Source organism: Leptidea sinapis, chromosome 24, assembly GCF_905404315.1.
Source record: "Leptidea sinapis chromosome 24, ilLepSina1.1, whole genome shotgun sequence".
Taxonomy (NCBI): Eukaryota; Metazoa; Arthropoda; class Insecta; order Lepidoptera; family Pieridae; genus Leptidea; species Leptidea sinapis.
Window position 1 is genome coordinate 8,500,163 of NC_066288.1, and position 20,331 is coordinate 8,520,493.

A 20,331-nucleotide genomic window follows, 5' to 3' on the forward strand; every position below is an offset into this window, starting at 1 on the left:
TGTAGGTTGTGGCTTGTGACCTTAAGGTATTTTATTTGTAAATGGCACAGCTCTGCTCTAACCCAGTGACCAAGCAAACCAATAGAGTTATTGATGTCTGATACACACACTTAGCAATTAATTCATCAACAATGCACACACTAAATTCATTTGTTGATCAAGGCTCTAAATTATTTAAATGATATAATAAACAAATGTCCACATTCTAACATGCTGTTTATTTTAATTGGACATCCTATTGGTGTAATTGTTAATAGCTTACTTTAAGCCTTTGAATTCATGAAATACATTTTCAATGTGGAAGGAATAGGTATATAAGACTTAATTGCTAAAGGCCAATAATTTACTGTCTTCTCATCATCAACATAAACATGTTATTTTTGCTCTTTATATTTAAAGCATAAAATGACCTGACAAAATATAACTAGATTGAAAAACATCACACATATTTCTTACTTTTATTGTAAATGTTTTATACACTTCTTATTTACACTATTACATACTATATAGCACCTTTAGGAGCACCATATGCATCAGGCATTCTTTCAATTGTATACTTATGTTCTGCAACATACATAATGGGTACCCCAGGAATTTTTCTAACTCTTCGTTTCAAATCTTTATCATTAGTTGCAACTATATAACATTTATGCTGTGTAACTCTTTGTACTATGCAGTCATCAGCATAAGTTCCTTTGTGAAGACAAGCGAGCCTCTCAAACCTGGGATCTTTAATTATTCTTAATGCTACCCTATATTTTCGTCCTAATTTCTCCAGTTCTCCTAAAACACAATCTGTTACATATGGTATGCACTTTGCATACAAACAATCCATCATATTCTGAACAATATCCAATTTATTTTTTATAGAAAAATTAATAAAATTTGTATCAATTAGTATATGGTAAGGTGGACCTAGTTGTGTATTGTATTGGAAGAAAAGTGCTGAACTAGCCTGAGGTACTTCACGAATCTTTAACGCGTGAGGGTCAGGTTTTTTTTTCCTGGGTGCTACTCGTTCACTCTTCTTTATTCTATTGTCTCGAGGGTTTATCATTTTTTTCATTTGAGCGAATCTCTTCTCTACTATTTTACGTGTTTTTCTTTGCTTCCCCTAAAAAATATGTAATCTGTCGTTACTGTATCTTAATATTTTAAGTTTTATTTGCATATTTAAATTAAAGTATGAATATTTACCATTATTATTAGTTTTGATGATGAGTTATATTTTATCAGCTTCACCGAGTCCTTATATGCATAGAACCTTAACCCTAGGGTTTATGAGTTGGGTACATTTGATACTAATTTTGGTTTTGTTGTTTTAAAAAAATATGTATTGGTCACAACTCACAACACTAAAGATAAACACGTGTGTAACTTTGTATGTCACACGATAGCATGAAGTATTTTAGATTTAGATTTTAGAATGACAGAAAGATTAAGAAAATAAGAATTGTCAAATGCCACTTATATTATTTTTTATAAGATTATACATGGCTTGGTAACTTGATGCTTATGGCTTAGAGTCTGGAATCAGCCAAAGAATAGTCAAATAATAGTGGGGCTTTTTTAATTATTTCTAAAATTCAAGCAACACTTGTTTTAAGAATATGTAAAGAAAAACGAGACTACCTAGAAAGACCCTTTTCATACATCCCGGTTGCCGGGTAGCCGGCTCCGAATGCCCGGTAACACATTCAGCTTTCACACAACCCAATTTTGTATCCAGCAGCGTTCATACCGTCGACGCTAGTACAGTCGCGTAGTGACTACGCATTCATAATTTAATTTTCAATCTTCTCTTAAAAGGAAGTCAAGAAATTATTGGGTTCATCCGATTAACATGAAATGAGAACACTGTGGAGCATTCTACACCTTATTTCCAAACCTACCAAATGGTGAAAACAAATTTAGGACGTCAATATCCTCAATTACATCACAGTTTGAACAACCATTTATAGCGTTTCTAAATACTTCTAGATACATCTCCATTTTCCAATTTTCGCATTAATTGCGATTGCAGTGTGGGCCTGGGCGACTGACCGCCGGTGCGTATGAAAGCTTATTACAAGTTCTATACACCACTGTGGGTCCGGCCGCCTGCTAACCGATATCTAGCCACCGGGCGCATAGTGGTAGATTTATGCCGGTACGTGTGAAAGCTATCGTACTTGGCCCTACATTTCGCCACCGGATACCCGGCGCCGGCTACCTGGCAACCGGGACGTATGAAAATGCACTAACACCTGGTAGATGTTGATGGAGTGATAGTTAATACACTTTGCCCATTACACAGTGCTGCTCAGGATTCTTGATTTATTAAGTGAAGTTTGAAGAAAATTAATTTAGAAATAAAATACATTATTATGTATATTATACCATTTCATAGTTTTTTTTATAATTTATGTGCATATTGCTACCAAAGCCGTTCATCAGCTGAAAAAGCTAACTCACTGTCATTGACAAAATTTGACAGTTGACATGAATTATTTTGACATTTCATTATTCTACCTATTTTCAAGACGTACAAAAGTCAAAATATAAATCTAAACTTATTATTTTACCTATAACCTATTTCATATTTTACAAACATGAGCAGCAATTTGAGTGCTATTGAACTTTTGCAGCTCGGCAATGAAGACAGAAAAAAACCATTTTTAAATGAATACTGGACTTATATTCTAGGTACTGCTTTTGGTGTGACCAGTGGAATATTCATGAACTTTGGCACGCGTAGACCTGTAATGAGTGGTAAGATATTATATAATTACAATAACATTGTTTTAAAAAAAATTAAACATTCATTTGATTATTTTTAAATCATGATAATATGTATTAATTTGAGTGTTTATTGTATTAAGGCTTTCAAAAACATATTCTTGCTACTGTGGGATGGACAGCTCTTTTATCATTCGTTCAAAACCGGAGGGATAATTATTTGGCTGAAAAAGATGCTGTTCTAAGACATTATATAGAACTCCACCCAGAAGACTTCCCAGTGCCAGGTAATGTAATCAGTAAAGTTTAATAGTATGCATTTTAGAGGTTGAATATTGTTTAGTGTATTATAATATGCCTACTTATTTTCCCTTTCTTTATGTTGAAGTGCAAGTATTTTATAAAAAACACCTTTAGTGTAACTTAAATAACAGCTAAACTATAATCTTTGGGATATAATTTGACCATATAATAATAACACTCAGAACGATAGATTCATTCATAGTTCCTGTCAATATAGAAGTAACATTATAATTTTTTTTTTAATTTATTTAGTGGCACGGGATGCAAGTCCATAGGCCAAGTAACATTATTATTAATGTGTGTGTGACCATCACATTAACAACACACACAGCCAAATAATGTTGCAAGTGAATAGACATTTCCCTAAATCAGTAAATTGTAAGAAATACTTATTGCAATAAGAAAGAATAAATAAAATATAAATTAAGAATTTAATAAAAACATCATGTATTTAATTATTGTTGCAACAATTTTTGAAGTGTAAGTAAAGAAGTTCTTTAGAATCGTTGTTTGTTTGAAACTTGATGAAACAAAAAAGCGAGATGATAGAGGCGCTGTTCCCAGCGATATCAGAGGTTTTCTAGGGTGCAGAGAACAAATTTGGGATAATTTTTGAAATCCAAGTTGGTAGCTGTGTAAAATTATGATTTCAACAATATGGATATCATATCGGAGGTTCTTGAGGGTGCAGAGAGCGTATTTGGGACCATTTTTTAGTTCCAAGATGGCCGCCATGCAAAATTATGATTTCAACAATATGGATATTGTATCCGAGTTTCTCGAGGGTGCAGAGAACATATTTGGGATCATTTTTTAAATCGAAGGTGAAAAATTCTTTTGGGGCTATATGTATATGTGGTGGTTATGTGATACGGTAATGATAACACTAATGCCAAACAAATTATAGGCATCTTTCGTAAATTGTTGTGCCACATTGAAATCATAAATTTGCGCGGCGGCCATATTGTATTTCTAAAATGATACCAAATTCGTTCTCTGCACCCTCGAGAACCTCGGATATGATATCCATATTGTTGAAATCATTTTTCTGCGCGTGGCCATCTTGGATTTAAAAAAACAAAAAATAACCGAAAATCGTGACAATTTGATATAAAATTTCTCTCATATGTCGCTATGTTTTCGAAGTGAAACTTCTTTATCAACCTCCTCCTTTATTGAAGTCGGTTAAAAAGAGTGGCCGTTAATGTTCTCACGAGTTCCACTTTTTGCAAACATATGGTAATTTCAGTAATTTAAAAGAAATATTTATAGTGCCTAATTAAATTGCTTAGTTTAATCCTAATTTAATTAAAATTATTTGACTTTGAATACTTATAACATCATGTGGCGTCATATATTATAGCCTCCTATCAATATCTACCAATAAACACAAAAAACTATTCCAGCGGAGGGTCTATATATGATGCCGGCTAAAATTTGAAGAGTACCATAACTAGTGAAATTAGTGGACTAATGAATAGCTTGTCACTAAGTAGCAAGTGAAATTTCAATGCCACTCAGAATATTTGGTTTTTGCAGAATCTTGGGTAACAGATGAACATCTTGCTTGTCTTGTATACTTTTTCTCATATAAAAACCAACAATATTTTGATGACAGTTAGGACATGTACTTAGCAGTCCTTGTTTGCTATGGTATAAGTGTTACATTTCCTTGCTTGAGAGAACACTTAACAAAACCAAGTTTATAGAGAAAATCTGTGCATAGTAGAATGGGGCAGGTTTAGTCTATAAATGCTAACTCATTAGTGCAGGAAAAATTTAGAAATAGTAGAGCTGTATTATGTACCTATTGTTTTTACTCCATTCAGAATAAAAAAATTTTGTTTTTGCCGATATTTCTTAAATTTGACTATAAATTGTTGATACTGGAACTATAAGTATTACCTGGGTACCACCCACTACATAATTGCAGGATTACTGTTAAATCTCAGTTTTATATTTTTCTGTATTTTCTACAATGGAAATATTACTTGTCTAATTTCATGTAACGAGGGTGACACAGAAACTTTTTTGAATGGGCCACTTGTAGATAATATAATAAAAAAAGCTTTAATTTTGAAAATGGAACCCTGCCAATATGATTGTGTACCTATGTATTTATGCGTGTGGTGTCGCGCCAGAATAGCATCACCCCATCTTCTCCCGTGGGTTTGATAAGAGGAGACTACGAACAGATTCTACTAAATCTAAGAACAGAAAATTGACAGCAGCATCCTCCCGAGAATATCAACATCCACTGCGATCGCAAAGTGTGGCGTAAACACCCCAAGAAATGAAAACAGACACTGAAAGGTCCCAGCCTCCAGTCAGTTTATAAGCTGTTTTCTAGGGTTATGACGAATCGTCTCGTACGCAGGTTCGAATTACGACTTCCAGCCTACCGAACAAGCCGCATTCCGAAAAGGCTTTAGTACCATAGACCACATACATATTATGCTGCGGCAGGTTACAGGACGGAGGAGTATAACCAGCCACTATGCTTGGCGTTCGTGGACTATGAGAAAGCCTTTGATTCGATCGAGATCTGGGTGGTGCTTCAGTCTCTTCAGAGTTGCCACATTGATTATCGATATATCGAAGCGTTAAGTGTTTGTATGGTAACGACACCATGTCAGTCCGTGTCCAGGATCAGTTTTCGAAGTCTATCCTACCTAGGACTGCAGCAGGGAGTCAGACAAGGCGATGTTATATCGCCAAAGCTGTTCACTGCTGCATTGGAAGATGTCTTTAAGCTTCTGGACTGGGCATCAATATCAACGGCGAATACATCACTCACCTTCGATTCGCAGACGATACCGTAATCATGTTAGAGACCATGGAAGTCTTAGCATTATTATGCTCAATGGCCTCAATACAGCTTCCCAAGGAGTAGGTCTCGAAATAAATATGGACAAGACCCATATCGTACCTACTCTAGTAACAGTTGGGAACTGTACTCTCGAAATTGTTGACGAGTACGTCTACCTTGGACAAATACCTAATATAGTTGGGCAGGTACAATTTCGGGAAAGAGGTCACTCGTCGAATCCAACTCGGATGGGCAGCGTTCGGGAAGCTCCATAAAATCTTCTCGTTCAAATACCACAGTGTCTGAAGACGAAGGTTTTTAACCAATGTGTGCACGTCTGCGTACCGAATATCATCACTTGCCAGTGATCGCTAACTACAGACCTTATGAGGAAGCTCATTGTCGCTCAGCGGGCAATCGAGAGGGCTATGCTCGGAGTTTCCCTACGAGATTGAATCGAAATGAGGAGATCCGTAGGAGAACCAAAGTCTCCGGCATAGCCCAAATGATTGCGAAGCTGATGTGGCAGTGGGAAGGGCACATACCTCGACGGACAGAAGGCCGTTGGGGCAGTAAAGTCCTCGAAAGACCACATATCGGAAGACGTAGTGTTGATGCCCCCCACAAGATGGACCGACGGTCTGGTCAAGATCGACGGAATAGGTTGTATGAGGGCAGCGGTCGACGTCTTCCGGCTGTAATGATGACCTATGTATTTTATTCATTGGTCATTTGTTTTACTTTTTTGGGGCAAATTGAAGATTCAAATAAGTTTTGTGCAATGTATTTTCTATGACTTTTGAAGTCATTAAAGTCAACTAGTCAACTATCTTAGTTATGATAGATTACAATTCGCACACCTATATCTAAACAGCGGTTAACTCAAAAAAACCCTTTTTTCAGTAGAGTTGAAAAACTGATTACCGTCTCCTTGTGCACTGCAACAGTTTTCTGTAATGATCAGTGCTTTTTAAATGCATATAGAAGAATTATGTTATCAGAACCGTGTGTTTTAATCGTATATTGGGGCTGAAAATTTAATTTTTATAGTTATTTTTGTATTGCTTAAAAATATTTGTAATTTTTTTTTTTCGTTATTTGGAGTTGAACCTTTGTTTCTGAATTTCGTTTTTAGTTGAAACTCTTTGGAAGATTCAATATAAATATAAATGTAACAACATTTTGAATTATTTTATAATAATGCAACTCATACACAGGTTTGTGACCAACAGACACCAGAACGTACCCCACGTTGGTTGATGGACTAGCAAGAAAACACTGAATTAAGTACTCAAATGAGACATTATCTTTATTAATCATTAATTAAATAATATCTAATCAAAGCACCCGTAGGACCCGTAATTATGTTAATAGTTCAAATAAAATTATCTTATAATTAAAATATTGGTACCTTTTGTTTCACGAAAAACAATTTTAAATGCACATCTAAAATCACATTTGGCTGCCTTTTTTATTGCAATTTAAAAACAAAAAAACTTAGATAGTAGGTATATCTAACTAAAAAACTCTTAAGTAAAAACACATTAAGCTGTCTAGTTCTAAGACGAAATTAAAATATAATTAAGATGAAAAGACTTCAATCACCACTAGCAATAAATTTCAATTTAATTTGTTTTTTAAAGAAATATAAGAGATTAAAAAATGAGTCAACAAAACGTTAACAATTCTAAAAAAATATAAAATTTACTCACCTTACTATCAACACTGGTTCAACTCAAAATGTAGCTTTAATTTATTCAGCACTAACAATAAAAACGGCGACAACTCGAAATAATGTTAGTACAATTTCGTCGTTTAATCAACAACACGGAATTAACCCAGAATAACTCTGATTTGTTTACGACGGGTACGTGCGTTCCACATGCTATTCTGACTGCAACTAGTAATGACCCGGTTTTTATGGGGGATGAGCTGTAGGCCAATTCACGTATATTTTAACGATCCAAAAATCGTTGTAGTTCAGAAGTCGACCTATTGAAACTTGGTCCAAAATTGGTATTCACGTACTGATTCGATAGGATGACAACTCAATAGGACTGAAACTCAGCGACTCATCGACGACTTGCGATATAACATTACCAGTCTAATTCTACTATTCCTTTATTTTCTACTTTATTCTTTTAAATATGTTTATTATGATATCAAAGTGTTTTGCTCAGTTACTAGTACTCAACCTAACAATATTTGAAGCCGTAGAGTAGTTAAAAGGTAAGGTATAATCATTTTTATACAGAAATTAATAGGCTGAAAATGAAATGTCGTACCCAAATGGTTGTAATAAAAAAAAAACCGCCGTACATCAAAGACAGACTGGATTTTCGCCCAAGTGTAGGTAACTCTTTCTCGTCTCGTTTTGTTCGATTAAACAAAATTAGCTCGAAGAAGATTGTAACCGTGCGTCAGCTTGAATTACTTACTGAGCTATTTTAGTTTTTTCATAAAAGCTGTAATAAGTTCCTACAATATTTAATAAATAATAATTAAGTAGGTATTTAATTAGTCCAATAACATAGGTAAAGGTAAATAAATACCTTCTGTATATTCTATCTCTTCCATCCTGAGTAAGAGGAAAATAAATATGTTTTTGATTAACTCAACATCATTGAGTGCTCTAGTCACCTGTCGCACTGCTCTAGACACTGTAGGTTGAGATACCTACTGAGTTGAAATTACTCTGACCAACATTGGTTTGGTAAGATTCTGTAGCATAAAATGCTATTTATACCTATAATGTAAAAAAACACATGATTTTATAATTTATTTAATTAAAGTCTTAAATATAGTAAATATCTAGTCAGATAAGTAGGTAAGATCTTTCTTGGTAACTACCAACCTAAATAGGAAACTAAGTACGAGTAGTATTACGCTCTCATGAAATTAGTGGAACGAGGTCTTCGACCAAGGACTAAATCCTTTCTTAAAGCGGAATGTTTTCACGAACTCCGTATCTATCATTTCGAAAGCAAAATATTTGTTGATCCTCATATTATTTCGGCGTCGACGTTCTCTTCGCCTTCCCTTTGACAAGCTGATATTGATGTTTGTGAAAAAACTTTCAACAGGCAACAACTGCAAATTACTAACTTCAGTTCAGCGACTTCTCAGACGTTCGATTTGACATTAAATCGTTTGTAACCGATTGTAAAAAGATAGCAGAATACCACTGACACAACGATTGAGGTCCGTCTAGATGACGTGAATACGCTTTAGCGATTTCTGGATAGGATCGTTTCTCAAACGTGCGATTTAAATCACGTGAATACGAATCGTAGGTGAACGACAGATGTCGCTGCGATTTCGCTCATGTAAAATTACGTGAATCGGGCCGCTGGGTTCGCTCGTTGAACAAAAAAGGTTTCCAGCTTCATGTAGCGTTGGGTAGTGGAACTAATGTTGTATCTGTTTTGTTGGTCGATAGGTAATGAGTTAAGGAATTCGGTGGTATGCATAGGTATCTCAAAAATTCAGATTTTTGAGTTAGCTCTCTTTAGATCTAGGTGTGCGAATTGACCTTTATCAAAGAAGCTCCATCGTGTGCCACTGTTTACAACTGGTTTAATGTGTTTAAACAGTCACACTTACCTCAGAAATGCTCTGTGTGGCGGACCACCATTCTACAGCAACAATTGAAGAGAACACCTGGTCACACACCACCAGTCAAATTACCGAAAGTAAATGAAACTGTGATGAAAATTTTTTATAGACGCCAAGGCAGTCTGCATTTCAAAAGGCCATCAAAGGGACAATTATGAGTGGGTTAAGTACTTTTCTCAGTGGTTCCCTCAAATGCAGTTATGTGTTAACGCAAATGGACTCTATTTTGAAAAGATGTAATAAAACTAATAACTTGCTAGTTTAATCAGTTTTTGGTTTTCTAAGAACTTTCAGGTATTTTAATAATATTTATTTTTATATTATTATTTTGCAGAAAGAAAGAAGATTGGTGACATTTTTGAAAAATGGGTACCAATAAGATAAAGAAACAAATATGTAGTAAGTAATTAAAATGCGTTTATCTCAAAAATGTCAATAGAAAAAATGCTGGTAAAATAATTAAATGACTAAGTGTTACTTAAGTCAGGAAGCATGGATGTAGTGGTTATTATTTAAATAAATGCTAGAAATAAAAACATCTTTTCATTATTAATTTATTATCTCAACAACCAACCAGCAGTTTGAAGAATAAAAGGTAAGGTAAGTTAATCTTCATAACACCTTATCAGTCATTATAAAGTTTTTTTTTATATTGTCAGATTGGATGAAGTACCTAAATACAGCATGTGGAACACTTGAATCTTAGTCACCACCTTACCTGAGGCTGAGAAATGTATAGCAAATAGTATTTACTATTTTAACTTAATGAAAAAAAAATCTTATTAAGTAGCTTTAATAAAATCTTATCCAAATATTGAATGTGAAAAGTTTAAAGTTTTCTGATTGTAAGGGTTGTCTTCTGTCAACATACTAGCATCCTGTGCAGGCTTGTCTACATGTAAATAATGACCTGGGGTTTTAATACTTGTTGGCAAATTAGCTTCGTCAACATTAATAATGTCTATGTTACTGTTGAAAGCTTCGTTTGGACAGTCAACCATTGGGCAGCCATGTTTTCTTGTTTTATGTAATTTCTGAAACAAGTATAGATAATGTTAATAATGATAGCATTGTGTGTAGATAAAAAATATCATTAAAACTTGTAATAAATATTTTTCTGCCAATAAAAAACTATTTTTCATGCATTGGCTCAAAAGTAAAATTTACTTTTTGATGATTTAATGAAAATACTCCTTCCTTGTAACTTAGTGAAGCACTAGAAAAATTAGTTGAAATGGCACTAGGTTATTTTATAAAAAAGAGAGTTGTGGTAAATTTTTTGTGTTGTTTTTTTTTTAATATTGACACACTTTTTACACAAATTATCTTGCCCCAAGTTAAGCATATATAGCCTGTGTTATGGGTTAAAGACAATGATATATTTAATACAATATACTTACTTAAACATACATATAATCATATAAACATACATAAGTACATTTAAACATCCATGACTCGGAAACAAACATCTATATTCATCATATAAATGCTTGCACCTACCGGGATTCGAACCCGGGACCTCTAGCTTAGTAGGTAGGATCGCTAACCACTCGGGGCTATACAGGTTGTCAAGTAAGTTTTATTAGAGTTTTAGAGTATTTTATAAGTTCATAGGATTACCCATTACAGCCACAAACAGTTACTTATCTGAAATTTAAGGATACACAAACTTGTTTGCTGCTTAATGAAAATAGAATTCTTTCAATTGTTAAATATCTGTTGTAATGTTGATTCTTATTCAGTTGTCCATGTGCTATGCAATAATTAACATAGAATCAATAAATAGTCCAGTGAGATAAAACAAGAAATTTTGGTGCACAATTGCCGCTATGGTAAGTAAACAATATGATTATTTTTTTTTATAATATTTGGGTTTGTTAATGTGAAAGTAATATGTAAGTAATAGAGTTGAGACGTACTAGGCAAAATGCAATACTAGGTATGACTGTGACTCAAAAGTAACAGCGACAAATACCTGTTACAAAATACTATCTGTGATAATATACTAGCTACTGTAGTGAGGCGTATATTTTTCGTTGTTTGGTGTTACTTGTTAACGCCATCTATACGTATTACATAATTCTTGTGGTAATTTCAAAAGTTCTGTTTAGGTAAAGCTGTACAGACCTATTAATTATTTTTATAGTTTTGATGTAATAAAAATAATCATTATACTTTCGTATTCATTATGTTTCAATACTACCTATGCTTAAACAGTGATCCTTACCAAGTACACAATTAAAATGTGCCCTTATCATAAGAAAAATTCAACAATAAAGTAGAAATAAACATCATAAAAATATATTATTCAGTAGGTACTATCAAATTACCAATATAGGTTTTTTCTTTCGAAGAGGTGAGCCGTATTTTCCTGCTCGTAGGCAATATAACTGTGAATAAATACGATTACGGAAAATGATATCAGAGACAGGGTCTTCCATTTGAAATTTACTTAAATTTTTTAATTAGGTACCTACCTATCTTATCTTAACAATAGTATGTTAAATAAATGTATGAAAGTGATGTATCTATTATTTACAAATGTGTCTAAAAGAAAAATATTCAGTAAACAATAAAAGTAAACAGGGTTTTTCTTATCCCGCATATTTTAAAAGAATAGTTGAACCATAACTATTTTATTACCTATTGAATTAAAAATAATATAACAGACCTACAAATCACGCATACAGATACAACTATAATAGCTGTATCAAAATACTGTTAAAAAAATACCTACTAAATACTCCTAATTATTTGTTCAATAACAGGTACCTATTACTCAAATATCAGTTGCTACTAAAATACTAGCTGTTATTAAATACTTGTTCAGTAACAGTTGTTACTAAAATACTAGTTGTTATCAAATACTTGTTCAATAACAGGTGTTACTCAAATAACAGTCGTTACTAAAATACTAGTTGTTACAAAATACTCCTAATACTTGTCACTGTTATTTTTGTATCTTGTCACACTGACAACCGGTGATATTTTAATACCTGTAATACCTGTGACGATAAATACGTCTCACCCCTGGTAAGTAACATATTTGCTTTTGGGGATTAATCTTGACTGTTAATATTTGAACAGCAGTTAAATAACATTATTCACTATGTAATATTCTATTAACACATCTTTTTAATTTATTTTAATAATGCATATAAATCTAATTTGAACAAAATAATATAACAATTTATACTTGACTTATAATATATAATAGGGGATTGGATTAGTAAGAGCTGGTATCTTTATTCTGAAGCATACCAGGACACCAATTATACTTTTTTTTTCTGGAAAAGGAGGACAAACAACATTCTCCTGCAACATCAGAGGAATCACAGGAGCCTTGCCGGCCTTTAACGGAGGTGAAGGCGCTTTTGCGCGTACTTGATGAACACATAAGACTTTTAATTGCCTCAATTTGATTCCTTCACAAGATAATGCTTAATTTAAAGACTATGCTTTGAACATACTCACAAGGTCTCTTTTCTGTGAAAAAGACTTCTCACAAATATCACATTTGAAATTTCTAATGCCCGTATGTTTGGACATATGTCTTGTGAGTTCACTTGAAGTAACAAATCCTTTTTTACAGACTGCACATACCTGAAAAATAATTAAAATATATCTGTGTAATTATTGATTATTGTTTATAGGAACTTGTGTAAAATGAAATGGAAATTTCACTTTGTCACACTGTATGGTGAAGGTTTTTATTTAGTTTATAATTTGTTAGTGTTACAAGCAAATGAGATTTTTAGTCATGGAATAGAAAATATAAGGGGAATTGCTTCAAACTTCCTTACTAAGTAACCACTGTCTTAAAACTCACATATACACAGAAAACAATTATATACTGCAAATTATAAATAGTAAAAGTTGTGGAGTCCATTCCACTATTGACATCCATATCAATATTCTGAAAATTTCTAAGATTAAAATCAACTTAGTTCCCAATAAAGTTATAAATGAGGTTTATACCTTCTGGTGAGACAATACCCCTCTGTAAGTAAATTTTATATCCCACTATAATTATTCCATGTAAAATTGTATTATTCAGATGTTATTGTAATATATTTGAGACATCACGTCAGAGAAACTAGCTAATCCTCACTTACGGCCGTTTCCAATATTCTGTCTATCTCTTACTTGAGATAAAAATCGTAACTATCGTTGACTTTTCTGTGCCAATAAACATATCGACGGTAACTCACCTTATCCGTGCACACTGTCTGTCAATGGGACAACATATAGCTTACCAGCGATAGAAGTTTGTATGGAAATTCCAATTCACCCATCCCAATATAAGGTGATAAGAATGACTTATCGGGTGTATACAGCTTCAGATTATTGAAAACTAAATGCTGACAGTAGAAGGTAATAATTTATCTCTATCTGTAGATAGTATTTTGCGAACAGCCGTAAGCCCATGTTGCAAATACCTAATTTTAGTACATATGCAAATAGTTGTGTGGCACATCCATTTGCATTTTCTATGCCTTGTTTATAACTTATGTATTTTAATTTATGTTTTGTACATTTATTTAATTTGTTATAGTCCATAGAAGTGACCACCATAATAGATATTATTTTCATGGCAATCAGAGAATGAAATTGCATTTTGTTTAAAATTTCATGGGATTTTTGTGTTAAGCCTTCTAAGTAATAAGTACTTCATTTCTTAATCATAACTCCTTTTACCTGTAAAAACTTGTGTCATTCCTCTGGTATCCTACGACAGTTGTGTCCGGAACACTCATTTATGCTACTTTATTGTAAAATACACTGAATAATTAACTTACATTTACTTACATGATCTTTCTGTCCTTTGTGTGCTTTTATGTGTGCTTGTAGATTTCCTTGAGCTGAAAAACTTTTGCTGAAAGGATATACAATAACAATAATTGTCAATTACACTTCATTTTCTTCATATATTTGCAATCTTATAAGTAAACATATATATTTATTACCTGCATATTTCACATTGAAAAGGTTTCTCCCCTGTGTGAAGCCTCATATGTATTGTAAGATTATGTTTCTGTGTAAAACTTCTTGAACAAAACATACAAGAATATGGTCTATCCCCAGTGTGTGTTCTGCAGAACAAATTTTGATTATGGATGAATGTACATTAATTTAAAATTAATTTATATTTACTACCTTATGTGCATATCCAATTGAGCCTGACATCGGAATTGCTTCTGACAATTGTAACATTCAATTATCTTTTTTGGTTTTGGCTTAGGTCCACACTTTAGCCTCTCAGATTCCTGCTTTTTCTTATAGTTACTGTATTTCTTTTGTTCAACCTTTGTACATTTGCTGTAAGTAAAATAAAATTGTCACATATAACCATTTATTAAAATAGGACATTGTAGATAGCACAGTCATATTATTTTTTCCTTTACTTACCATTTCTTTATTATTGTTCTAGTAATAGGGACCTGAAAAAAAAGTTTTTGTAATTATATTCAATTACCTACGTACAATTAAAAAACAGTTATTTTATTCATACCATTTGCTTCACTAGTATTTCAGTGTGATATAATATAAATGTTACTAGTGGCATAAACTTGGCTGAATATATTTTTGGTGATCTAATACAATTTCAATAGGGTTTCAATCTTATTCAAGTATTTTCAAAATTAAGATAACATAATTTATGAAATATGGTATTGATGCAGTACATTAATAGATTCAGTTAATAAATCCTGTATTTTCAAAGTAAAAATGAAATGAATCACCAACTCACAGAAGTGAGAACCATTAAGGTCTGGATGGCTAGCCACTTAATATATTAAAGGAACAGTCAAAGTGTACTTCAATTGAATTTAAATGTACTTACAATAGGGTCAGTCATTGTGACGGCATCACAGTGTCTATAAATAAAATATACCTACATTAGATTAAAAAGTTAAAATTTTATACATAAATAAATTAAAACCATAGCAACGTCTGATTACTTACTTTGGTACTGCTTCCAGACCCAAGTACTGCCTGAGACGTATATCTGAACTTTCACATGCCTGCTTAAAATGAAATGCTATGCCTAGTTTATAGGCACAGTTACTACACATTTGGTCAGGAAGACCGTCGTGTCTCTGAATCTGTAAATTATATAAATTTACATATTATGTATATACCTATATTAAAATACTTCTAGCAAATTAATTCTTACTGGACAGTATAAATTTTTCAAATAATATTAATTTAACAGTACGTTTAAAATACCTCACCTTTATATTTGTGCAAAATTCAATCATATCACATACAGATAACTTATAATTTGTTGTAAATATTGACGACAGAACACCCTCTTCTAAACAAATTCTGCATATCTTGTTCATTTTTATTTTATAACATAAAGGTATGTACGTAATACCTATTGAATGTTCATCAGAAAAATTATTATTCTGCAAATACAATCATTATCAATTACTATTTACTATTTTGATACATTTATCAATTTTTTTTTTTTTTTTATATTAATTCGTTCTTTCGAACAGGCTATAGCCAGGGGCCTTACTGCCTTGTCGTTAGTATTTTCATTTCTTTGGTATTTATTATTTTCACTATTTTGTTTTACAAAAAGTCCAATCCAGTTTTCTCATTTCATCTTACATTATTTCCATTTTCCTTTTCCAATTATGTATATTCGATAGCGAATATTTATAGTAGTTTCTTTCATCAAATCCAATCCAGTCTTAAAGTCATCAGTTATTTTACCATTTCCGTTAATGTATAATTCTCTAAAGAATATTTTCCATATTTTCCTTTTAGTAAGTCCAAATCCAGTAATATAGTCTCTAATAATTTTCCCCTTTTCTTAAAGTCAAATCCAGTGTAATTTGCATAACTTTTTAGAATAATACCTACCTATTTACATTATCTGTTCAGTTCGCGAATTGCGCTATGCTATTACTAGTTGTATATGTACAAGTTATAACGTATTTACATAATTATAAACAAATTTACAACGTATGTATCTACAAATTACAATGTATTTACAGTACTACATACAAATTTATACAAGGACATATAAGTTGATGTGTCCTTTAATAGATCTATTACTGAGAGCGGGATTATATTGGGTGCACCATATATTTCCAGTAGCTCATCCATCAGCACAAGGCGCTGTATGCCAAAGGACGAACAATCAAAAAAGATGTGATCCAGAGACTGATCTTGTTGCTTATTACAATGGTCACAAAAAGGAGAGGAGACAATTTTTTTGCGATGAAGATGAAAATTCAATCGATAGTGACCAATACGCATTCGTGTTATTGTAGTATAGAACTTTCTGTGAGCGTTATTTTTAAACTTACAAAACCAGGGTGTGCTATTAACGGGATTATCTAACAAAGTATACGAATGAGCCTTATTTTCAACTTCTGTACAATTGTACCAATATCTTCCCCAAAGAAGAGTCATACGCTGTTTTAGATTACTTATTATATCTGTATATGGTATGTTAATGTCTAGATCTTTGCAATCAGGATATAGGGATAGATCGGATATATTAATGATAGTTCTAGCTAGAAAATCAGCGCTTTCGTTTCCTGCTACTCCTATATGGGACGGGACCCAAACGAAATCCACTTTAATATCGATTAAACATAGTTCGAACCACAATTCCTTTATAGCAAAAATGATGTAATTGATGTTAGCACTCATTTTGTTATTTGACAAACTTTTTAACACACTCATACTATCACTAACTATTACCCACTTCTTATTAAGTTGATTTTGTTTCTTAATATGCTTTAAAGCAAAAAGAATAGCGACGGCTTCAGCAGTAAAAATACTGGCATATCTATTAATCTTAAAGCCAATACCCTTCCTAATTTCAGGAAGGTAGATTGCAAAAGAAACATTATTATTGTTTTTTGCGCCATCCGTATAAACAAATTTACAATTAGACCATTCTGACAATAATACATGAACCTCCTCTTTTGAAGTTAAATTTGGATCTATTACAACATTAATTGCAGAATATTTACATCGAAAAGAACCTGCATGGCAGGGAAGTATATCATTATTCCGATGAATATTTAAATCTTGTAGAAATTTAAAAAATGAAGAAAAATCTTGCAAGATAAACAACTGTCTCGGAAATGAAGACGATTGATAAGCAATAAGATTCTTAAGAAAATTGTTCGTCGGCAAGCTATAGAGCTTTAAAATAAATCTTTCTTTAAGATAACTAAATCTAATACACAAAGGAGGAAGGTTGGCCTCGATTTGCATAGCAGCTATTGGGCTAGTTTTAAGTGCACCCAATATTGTACGCATACATTTATTTTGTATTTTATCCAGACTATTAACAATTTTGCTGTCTGCGGCGAAACAATGAAAGCCATATTCAAAATGACTACGAATAAGCGATTTATACAAAATTAACAATATTTTAGGGTCCGCTCCCCACGACGTTGCACACAAAGATTTTAATACATTACAAGCTTTATTCGCTTTAATTATAACACTATCTGTATATTTTTTCCAAGAAAGTTTTGGAGTAAATGTTACACCTAGAAATTTTATGTCACATGAAATAGGCAGTGGAATGCCATTGTATAAAATGGGAGGCAATATGATGCGTTTACGACCAATCACAAAGACTTTTGATTTGGTTGGATTTACATTTAAATTAAGATAAGAAAAGTATTGATATAAATTTACAAGTGCTTTATTAATAGTAGCGGCTAAATTAATCAGATCAACTCCCGATACATAGACGACTAAGTCATCTGCATACTGTAGGTTTACTATATTTGGCCCCAAAATAAGGTTCAATCGTCTTATGTACATAATAAAAATTAAAGGAGACAATATTCCCCCCTGACAAACACCTAGAGAAGAAAGTCGTGGTCCATACAAATGTTTATTAAATTTTACATATACTTTTCTGTCAGTCAAAAAGGATTGCATCCAATTTATTATTTTACCTGGTATCCCTAACATTGATAACTCGTCACAAAGCACGGCAATATTTACACTATTGAAGGCACCTGAGATGTCAAAAAATACAGACAAAAGATATTGATTACTTGCTAAACATTGATGCGCATCAAGCTGTAACTGCGCTATACTCTCCCTAGAAGACCGACCTTTGCGAAAACCAAACTGATTATTAGGCAAAAGACAATTTTGTTCTATAAAGAACTCGAGACGTTGTTTCAGAAGCTGCTCAAATATCTTCCCAACACAAGACGTGAGAGCTATAGGTCTATAAGAGTCAGGTAACATTTTATTTTTGTCTGGCTTTAAAACTGGGATTAAACAGTCTGTTTTCCATTCTGCAGGAATAGTATTCTCCTTCCATAGGCGATTAAGATTATTTAAAAAGATGTTGAGACTGTGGCAATTAAGTTTTTTGAGTAAAATATATGGAATGGTATCAAGACCGAAAGATGTATCTCTTCTAGTAAATAAAGCGGATTTTAGTTCTTGTAAAGAAAAAGGCTCTATCAAATATTTATTACTATCATTAACAACATTTACATAGTTAGTTAACTCATTTGATACAAAGTCAGAAGTATACTTTTGTAGAAAATCTGGAATCCAACTATCATTCAACACACTGTCAGGAATGTAAGTTTTGTTAAATTTGCGCATGTATTTCCAAATTGAAGACAAAGGAGTACAACGATTAAATGAATTGCACAAGCCTATCCAGCTATTTCTTCTTTCACTTTTTAAGGTAAGTTTTTTTAAAGCCCGCAATCTCTTAAACTCCACATAATTTTCATCAGTGGAGTTGTTTTTAAAATTAATGTAACCATTTTTAGCATTTAAAACTGCTTCTGTACACCTCTGATTCCACCAAGGCGACCAAGGATATTTAAAAGATTTTTGTGAACAAGAACTAGTAGCATTATTACTATTAGAACTTTTGGAAAACAGACAGCTAGGGATTGACTGCTTGGCAGCAGAAAGTAAAATATTACAAAAGGAATTAAAAGCATCTATTGAAGATAAAGTGTCAAATTTAACATCATCCAAATAAGAAACAACTAAGTTACTATACATATTCCAATTCACCTGCTTATAATTAGGGTGAGTGGGCAAATGTAGATTATTACATAATGTGTTTTGCAAACTAATACTATCACTACTTACTGCCATTTTTATTATTACAGGGAGATGATAACTACTGCCCAGAGGACTGTCAATAACTGACCAGTCACATAAAAGAGCCAAAGATGGAGTTACCAAAGTCAAGTCAAGAGCATTAGGACGCCAAGATGGAGATCCTATTGTGGTAGCTTGACCATTATTCAGAATAACAAGACCATTCTCATCTATAACCTCTAAAACATCTTTACCTCGAGGCAATGTATCAACACATCCCCACAACATGTGATGAGCATTGAAATCACCTGCAAATATCATTGGCTCTGGAATGGACTTAATTAAACTGTTTAAATTGTTTTTATTAAATGGAGGATTTGAATTGGAAGGACTGTAAAAACTCACAATACTCAGTTCTTTTTTATTAATTTTAATTTTAATGCAAACATTTTGTAGAGCACTATCATAATATGTATTTATGTTAGAAAATGTGATATTATTATGAATAAAAATTGCTACACCATTGTGTTTATTACCACAATCATTCCTTATTGTGTTATAGCCTTTTATTAAAAAATACTGATGTGGTTTTAACCAAGTTTCCGAAATTATAGCAATATGGATATGATTTTCATATAAAAACCTTGTAAAAATAAGCCTATTACTAATAATACTTTGAGCGTTCCACTGCACTATATTCAATGTATCCATAATAACAATTAACTAGGTGTCTTTTTTCTAAAAGTGTTATTCAGAATTTCCTTAATACTATTTGAATTTATAGTTAACTTATCTTTATTTGTACAAATTTGTAAAAC

The 20,331-nt window shown here is 32.5% G+C and overlaps 2 protein-coding genes and 1 long non-coding RNA gene across 3 annotated transcripts; 1 reads left to right on the forward strand and 2 right to left on the reverse strand.

The window, feature by feature from the left end:
• Nucleotides 1-444: 444 nt before the first annotated feature.
• On the reverse strand, nucleotides 445-1,420 carry LOC126971815 (rRNA-processing protein FCF1 homolog). Its single transcript, XM_050818246.1, has 2 exons — nucleotides 1,198-1,420; nucleotides 445-1,114 (listed from the first exon to the last, which is right to left on the reverse strand). Exons 1-2 carry the CDS (start codon nucleotides 1,198-1,200, stop codon nucleotides 503-505), a joined length of 615 nt encoding a protein of 204 aa, XP_050674203.1. The 5' UTR covers nucleotides 1,201-1,420; the 3' UTR covers nucleotides 445-502.
• An 8,802-nt stretch (nucleotides 1,421-10,222) lies between these two features.
• On the reverse strand, nucleotides 10,223-15,902 carry LOC126971795 (zinc finger protein 271). The gene is made up of 9 exons (XM_050818216.1): nucleotides 15,679-15,902; nucleotides 15,410-15,549; nucleotides 15,288-15,321; nucleotides 14,855-14,886; nucleotides 14,603-14,764; nucleotides 14,413-14,538; nucleotides 14,255-14,321; nucleotides 12,920-13,048; nucleotides 10,223-10,479 (listed from the first exon to the last, which is right to left on the reverse strand). The coding sequence occupies exons 1-9, from the start codon at nucleotides 15,787-15,789 to the stop codon at nucleotides 10,249-10,251; spliced, it is 1,032 nt and encodes a 343-aa protein (XP_050674173.1). The 5' UTR covers nucleotides 15,790-15,902; the 3' UTR covers nucleotides 10,223-10,248.
• A 2,478-nt stretch (nucleotides 15,903-18,380) lies between these two features.
• LOC126971822 (uncharacterized) lies at nucleotides 18,381-20,036 on the forward strand. Its single transcript, XR_007730995.1, has 3 exons — nucleotides 18,381-18,681; nucleotides 19,231-19,498; nucleotides 19,582-20,036. It is a non-coding gene; the product is annotated as an uncharacterized LOC126971822 (long non-coding RNA).
• Nucleotides 20,037-20,331: the final 295 nt, after the last annotated feature.

Excerpts from the sequence above, each read along its gene's own strand:
- LOC126971795 (XM_050818216.1), bottom strand. The coding sequence starts at position 15,789 with ATGAACAAGATATGCAGAATTTGTTTAGAAGAGGGTGTTCTGTCGTCA. Across the intron at positions 14,765-14,854 it reads AGAACAATAATAAAGAAATG|CAAATGTACAAAGGTTGAAC; the intron begins GTAAGTAAAGGA and ends TTTTACTTACAG. Across the intron at positions 13,049-14,254 it reads ACAAAGGACAGAAAGATCAT|GTATGTGCAGTCTGTAAAAA; the intron begins GTAAGTAAATGT and ends ATTATTTTTCAG.